The sequence below is a fragment of the Solanum tuberosum genome, unplaced genomic scaffold (genome assembly GCF_000226075.1).
Source record: "Solanum tuberosum cultivar DM 1-3 516 R44 unplaced genomic scaffold, SolTub_3.0 scf00293, whole genome shotgun sequence".
Taxonomy (NCBI): domain Eukaryota; kingdom Viridiplantae; phylum Streptophyta; class Magnoliopsida; order Solanales; family Solanaceae; genus Solanum; species Solanum tuberosum.
This window is the reverse complement of record NW_006239222.1, coordinates 8,602-16,504: the sequence shown is the minus strand read 5'-3', so window position 1 is coordinate 16,504 and position 7,903 is coordinate 8,602. Positions and strand designations below refer to the sequence as shown.

General features: G+C 30.9%; 1 protein-coding gene across 1 annotated transcript; it reads left to right on the top strand.

Annotated features, from left to right (window-relative positions):
• The first annotated feature begins 4,920 nt into the window (after window positions 1-4,920).
• Window positions 4,921-6,937, top strand: LOC102604336 (uncharacterized). Its single transcript, XM_006359500.2, has 5 exons — window positions 4,921-5,412; window positions 5,531-5,607; window positions 5,729-5,765; window positions 5,860-5,971; window positions 6,215-6,937. Exons 1-5 carry the CDS (start codon window positions 5,151-5,153, stop codon window positions 6,708-6,710), a joined length of 984 nt encoding a protein of 327 aa, XP_006359562.2. The 5' UTR covers window positions 4,921-5,150; the 3' UTR covers window positions 6,711-6,937.
• The last annotated feature ends 966 nt before the right edge of the window (window positions 6,938-7,903 follow it).

The following is a 7,903-nucleotide window of genomic DNA, read 5'->3' as shown; positions in this document are numbered from 1 at the left end:
TGTAAACCTCGTTTTTTGGGGTTAGACATTATTATTCTAGTTTTACTTTGTAACTTTGGAGATTAGTTTGCAACCCTAGTAATTATTGATTTCCCAAGTTCGTTTTGAAGATTTTTGGCTTTGCAATTCAAGTTGAAATTCTGGGTTTATTATTCGTTCTACGTAAGTTCATGATTTCTTCATCTAATATTATGAATTGTGTTCTTGCTATTATGGGTAACTAAACTTCACAACTAGGGTTGTGGGATCCATGAGCGATTAACAAAGTATGAATAGTACATAAGTAATTCTTGAATAGTGTTTTGCATGCATTGATAATTCTTTCGTTTAGAAGTCTTTTTAACGAGTGCACGCGTTAGAACTCGCCTTGTTGCTACTTGCCGGATCAAGGAGGTAATCAACAAGAAAAGAATTATCAACATAGATTTAGTGTGATACTATCTAATAGGCTAGTGTCGATTGGTGCGAAGTAATAACTAAGCCAAACATCGATTATGATGTCTAATATGAGGTAAAGGTAAGGGTTAGTAAATTATACACACGTAGCCGGATCAAGGTGCGGGGTGAAATTCTTTAGATGCCGGATCAAGGATTTAGAGATACCTAACTTATCACTTTGCATGTAATACACTAGAAAAGGATTGCTGTTACTAGGATTGCTGCGTTATGAGCTTGTGGTGAACACGTATACCCTAGTTAATTTTCTCATCTTGATTAAAATCGAAATTAACTTTTATTTATTGATTACTTACTGAACTCTTACAATTTGTTTCACAAATCCCCCCTTTTTATTTCTTGTTTCTGGAAATACTTTGGCTAATTGAATATAGTTGTTGGTTAAAGTAAAGTTTAAACCATTTTCCTCGTGGGATCGACCCCAACCTACAAGTTGGGTTCTTTACTTGATAACGATCGCTTATACTTCTTTAGGGAGGTGTAATTTGAGCGTATCAAATTTTGGCCCAATTGAGTCGTCTCAGTTACATCAGGAGCCATTGAAGACGAAATTTAGAGCTCAAATCTGAATTAAATCACTCAAAATTGATGCTGTAAACAAAAGCTAGCTCTCGATCTACTCTCGATCCCTGCTCTGATACCATATTAAGCTTGTGAATCTAACATGAATAATAAATGTGCAGAGAGAATAGAGTTTACAGAGAGAAGAGAATGATTACTTTATTGATTAGAAACTCAGTATGTAATACATGTATATATACAAAATGACTAACTGTAACTGATCCTAACTAACTATGAAGCTAATTGTAATTAGTTGTAACTAACTCTGTGATGTGACGTGTAACTAACTAACAATAATGCTTAATTATAACAACTATGAATACAATCTTCACTAAGGTACATTGACACATTTATCCAACTCCTTTACATACAAGGGAGACTACTTACAAAAGAAAGATTAAGGCATCTCACTATTTTAGTGGAAGATACTACATATTGTCTTTGTCTAAGTCAATCTCTGGAGACTCAATTACACATCTTCGCATAATGCTCTTGGATAGAGACATTGAGAGATAGAATCGAATAGTGGGTAGGACTAACCATACCTAAGGGTTAGGTTTAGAAAGTTCTGGAAGGCATAAAGAGAAAGAACTAGAAGCTTCAGAAGGAAGTGATCACATTTATTTGGGAGCGGTGATCTATCATACCTAAAAAACAAGGAACTGAAGAAGATCATTGGTGAACACTGATATAGTGTTAGTACAAATTTAGAAAGAAGTTATAGAAATGTTAGACTTACTTAAAGGATCTAGGAAAGTTAGCAACAGTCAAATGTTGATAACCAAGTTACTTAGTGCCTAATTGTTTTTCTTGTTTAGTTGGTAATTAACCTAATCATCTTAGTACTCTTCCTAGAAGGTGGCTGAGATGATAGGGGACCTATGGTGGTGAAATGTTCTTTGTTGGTTAATGGTAATTTAGAGTTTTATCTAAAAATAAGTATGCATTAATTGTAGTAAAACACAAGATTGATAGAGTAATTTAGGAGTATTCGAGGCTTTTCTCATTGAATCTGAAAGGCAATATGTATTTATATGAGTTCAGAATGGTGAACTATGACCTAAGTTGACTAGACTTCTACTTGTACAATGAACATAGGGTTCTATAATGTGTATGACTACATTGGATTGAATACCAACTCAACAATAGTTATTCCATTCGTGTGCTACTATCCCTTACACATTTTTGATCTAATTCAACTTCTTCAACACTTTCCTCAAGCTAGTGAAAGGTGCAATAACCACTCCTAGCTTGCTTCAAAATCCTACAAACATCTACTTAGTTAGTGCTTTTGTATGGATGTCAGCTAGCTGATCCTTCGACCTAACAAATCGTGTGTCAAGTTGTCGACTGACAACTGTTTCCCGACAAATCCCTACATATTAACAAATCTCTACATTTATACAATTTACTTAGGGGCTAATATGTAAATAATAATTGTTAAACAAATCTCTACATATCAACAAATCAGTCCCTTTTCTAGGATACTCTACAACCCTAGATTATTCCAAAGACTCTCTATGTAAATCTATTATATTCTAGAATCTACTATGGGAAATCCCCACATTTTTCTAGAATATTACACTAAGACTAGTCCTCTTTCCTATGTAAGCTTCCACATAGATAATTTTAGCCACGTAGCGTCTATCTAGCGTGATGATGTATCGAATCATCACACAAAGATCTCTAATATCATTTATTGAGAGGAAGGCCGAAATGATGGAGATATAATTTGGTTAAACATCACGTTATATTAAATAATTTTGTCAAGTGGAAGGACAATGAAGTCGCTCAAGAATTAAAATAGATCAAATGAGACAAATTTAAGAAAGGAAATTTCCTTCTTTCAAATGTGAAAGAGCAACAAAATTCAGAAAATCTTCTAAATTTATATTGGAATCTTTTGGTATTGATGATATAAAAATATTGGATAATTTCAATCTTTCAATTTTCATTCATGGTGGTCCCAAGACTCATTTCTAAAAAATTAAAATGTATTTTTGACTTATCGAGACGCAGTCAATAAATAAAAGACTATTTTATGTGTTTTTTTTTTTGGTAAACAATAGGTATGTTTTTCAACGACGTTGAAAGGCTTGAAGCAGTCCACAAAATATATTTTTTTGGAAATAATAGCCATGTAGTACCATCTTATTTTATACCCTCTCTATTCTCCCGGTTCACTTTTACTTATTCATTATTTTTCAAAAATAAAATTTTCATTTTTATGAGTTTTACTTATCACTTTTAAAATATCAAGAAAAAATAATTATATTTTCCATATTTTGTGATCTTAGCATTAATTACTTATTATTAAATTATTTTTCAAAATTTAATACTAAATATCAATTAATACGGATAGTGTGATAAACTAGTCATATAAATTATTGATTTTTAATGAATGTGCTAAGTCAAAATGTAACATATAAAACTAAATGGTGAGAGTATGATAAAAAATAATGTTTTTACGGATACAAAGTTTAATGTGTTAAGTTGACATATATATTATATTGGTTGTAGTGTGAAAAAGAATGAAAATTATTGAAAAATTAATTTGATAAAGATACATCAAATGAACATTTTTAACATCCAGTGATGAACTGGCCATATTTTGTTTTTAATGCAGGAAAAATAAGGTAAGATATTCTAATGGAAAAAAACACAAAAGAAATCAACATATTTTTGTTTTATTTTATTTTATGTATTAGACCAATTTCAATCTTAAAAAAGCACTCTAGTAATGAACTTGCCATATTCTTTTTTCTTCTTGAAATGTAGGGAAATAAGGTAAGGAAATCTAATGAAAAAAACAAAAAGAAATCAGCAATTTATATCTAAATACAGGAGCTAAGACCATTCCTGCCGAAACCCTCCCAATTCTTTGGAAATTATCAATTAAATGAAATAGAAAAAGATTTATCTTTTTTCCTAAGATGATCAAAAGCTTAATTGTAACTATCAATTTTTTTATGGAATAATGATGTCGAGAGGGGAACTTTCGAAATTTATTCGAAATTTTGAAAGAGAAATATATATATATATATATATATAGAGTTATATTAAAGTTATTAATGTATTGATGTCACATGAGTATTTCATGATGTCTCAAAACACAATAATGTCTCATAATTAAAATTTGGATAAATGGAGTATTACTATATATATCTTGTATTTATGAAAAAAGAAACCTTTTCTTGCTTTTATTTTTTAAAATGAAAAACTAAATGAGCATTTTTCGTGACAAGCTGCTTTTTTATAGATGCCTTACAACGTAGAGCTGGCCTCACATGATGTAATGTCTTTTTCTTCCTTCAAGCAATTAGTTTCAAGCTTTAATTAGGCTTAATAAATATTCCATATACAAATTCAAATAAAATCATATTTTTAATTGAGCACTTCTTCAATTTCTAATAAAGTGTTTCAATTAGATATTTTTGGTTCACAGTTTTGATTTTATTTTGTGTGTGTTAATTCTCATTTGTCTATAGGTTATTAGGTAGTTAATCATGTAAAATATGTCACTTTCTTTAATCTTACACATTCGACTCAATAAACCGTACAACCTAAACATTTTTTACTTGAGGTTGATGTGTATAATTAACTGAAATAACATGTTTAATTAATGTGGCTAACTTAAGAATTAATCTAATAAATGAATGATGACACACATTTTATTTTTTTTACAAATTGAATCGAAAATGTCTAATTAAAATAATTTATAATTAGGGGTTGAGGTGTTCATTTGGAACATTACTTAGTTTGAACATGTAAATGGAATATCCTGAAAAGTATATTAAGCCATTTAATTATTGTATTATATCATGTGCATCATCCATTGAATCCTGCATGTATGCATGGATACATATTAATTAACTAATTATTATAAGAGTTAGATAAATAATTGTTAAGGGAGAGAGAGAGAGAGGGTCTTCCTTCCTATTTTGACAAGTCTCTAGGGTTTGATTTTCCCATTTGTTCTAAGTAGAACTGTTACTTTCATTTTTCTTTTCCTTTTCCAACCTCAATCTATGGAATTTTCCCCTTCTTAAGGTTAGTTTAGATCTATGTTGTTTGTAAGAAACCCTAATTCATCACTAGATATGCTAAAATAAAAAGATAAACTTTTAAGAAAAATGTTGGAGGATAGTGGTGAGACTGGATGCAATTCAAAGACAAGTTCTAATTTTGAGAAAAATGAGGATGAAGTACTTGAGGAGAACGCTTCGAGCAAGTTTAAGGATGGAGGAAGCTCAAGTGAGAGTACACTTGAAGAGAGTGAAAAGATCAAGCCATGTGTGAGACCTTATGTTCGATCCAAGATGGCTAGACTCCGATGGACTCCTGAACTCCATCTTCGTTTTGTTCATGCTGTGGAAAGACTTGGTGGACAAGATCGTAAGTATTAACCTTTGGTTTTGAATTATGTCTAACAGTTTAAGCTTTTAGATGAGGTGACCACACAGTTCGTTCAATGGTGATTTGTCTTATCTCGTTTGCTTCTTTTTTGGTGTAGGAGCAACACCAAAGCTAGTTCTTCAAATGATGAACATCAAAGGACTTAGCATTGCTCATGTCAAGAGCCATTTGCAGGTAGATTAGAATTTCTACTATACAAAATCAATCACTTAACCAAAAAAATTAAAGCTTAACATATATAATTGCTTGCCCTTTTCTAATTATCTCTTTTCTCTTTTGGATTTGTTTCTCATAGATGTTTAGAAGTAAGAAGATTGATGACCAAAGTCAAGGTATATATGTTGTTATTATTATACATCTTTTTGTTAATTTCAAAATTTAGGGTTGTTTTAGTAAATCTTAATGATTCCAACTTCTTTCCCAAAGGGATTGGACATCATCACAAGCTTTTTATGGAAGGTGGAGATCCAAATATATTCAACATGATCCAATTCCCTAGGTTCCCTGCTTACCATCAGAGGCTCAATTCAACTTTTAGGTATGTAATGCATATTATTCACATCTTTCTTGCTTTCCTTTCTCTTTAATTCCCTCATCTACTCTCTCATCTCTGAGAAGCAGATCTAAAATTTAAACTTAATTAGTTCAATCTTCACAATCTTTGACACTGAACTCACCATACTTTTGAAATTATGGATTAAAGTATTAATATTGTAGAATTTTTTACACTACATCGCGACGATCAATTATTGAAAATAATATTTTTTTTCACTTTTTCTAGGTATGGAGATGCTTCTTGGAATTGTCATGGTAATTGGATGCCTAGCAACACAATGGGGCAAAGGATTCCCTCTTTCATCAATGAAAGATCCAATTTACAAAGAAATGAAATTAAAGATGTAATGGGATCATCTATAGGAAGCCCTAGTGGTGAGCTCACTAGGTTGTTTCACATAGCTTCAAAAGCTCAAGCAAGAGCCTTTGTTGGAAATGGAATTACTTCTCCACCAAACTTGGAAAGAGCCATAACTCCTTTGAAAAGGAAAGTTTCATATAATGACCAAGTTGATTTGAATTTATATCTAGGGGTAAAGCCAAGGAATGAAGTGACACCAAATCTTGATGATAATGATAATGATAATATTAGTAGCTTATCATTATCATTATCCTCACCATTGTCATATTCAAGGGCTACAAGGTTTATAGAAGATGCTAATATTGATGGTAAAACAGAAAATGCAAGAAGAGGGGCAAGTACTCTGGATCTGACTCTATGAATGAGGACAATATTCTAAGTGAGATCTTGAGGTACTTGTTTCATATTGTTGAATCTTGACAATGTCCTTATAGCACCTTTTACGAAGCTGTAGTAGCATTGTACCATTACTACTACTAAATAGTACTCTTGGTTTTTGTTTGTCTCTATGTTATTCAATACAAGTATTTCTTAGTAAGATATCCACGTCAATTCATTACTGTGTGAAGTTTTAGAACAATGGTTTAGCCTCAGCCCTCATGTGAATTCGTATACTTGCTCCATCTCAATTTACGTAGTACTTTTCGAATTTTGAGAGTCAAAACAAATTTTCTTTTGACTGTGATTTTTTCATACACCTTTTAAATATATTGAATTATCAATTATTGAGACATAAAACTTTTCATATAGTTTTCAAATAAAATATAGACATTTTATTTCAGAATACATAAAGATTTCATGTTTAAATATACTGTCAATTTAAAATGTTTGATTTTTAAAATTCAAATTACACCACATAAATTGAAACAGAAAGAAGGCACACATTCCATGGATAGAGAGAATCATATATGTGTAGAGTTCCAAACATCATTGAAAAAGTTGAGATTCATCTTTATGTGTGTGATTATCCAAATTACTAGGATTGTTCTTTCCAAGAAAATGACAAAATGAACATGAGAAAAGGATGACCAGACCCTTGATGTACGGGGATCTCTTTGGTAATTGTGTTTGGACTATTGTCTCAGACATACTAATAGGAGTGTGTAACAAACCCCTGTCCAACATCTTAAAAACTTACTTATAAAAATCATCATAGGAACCAGAAAAGTCTATATAAAGAATGATATAAGTGGAGTTATATGCTTGTCTTATGGTAGTCATGTTCTTTACTATGCGGGTTTTTTATTTCAAATTATTCCTTCCTATCATATTCATAATTGATTAAATTCATATTAGATCATTATGAACATAAAATTTACCCCCTCCTTTGATTATACATACATAAAAACATATTGGAGCATAGATAAGGTTTACGGCCTTCTGAGGTTATTGCATATAATTCAAAAAAATGACATATTTTAAGTGATTAACTTATTTATGTAATTAGCTCTAAAAAATACCCAGAAAAGCTTTTTCAAAATTCTGAATCTGAAGTGTCTATATAAAAACACTAAATCGTATATTCAGGTGTTCAATTAAAATAAACACTCCATA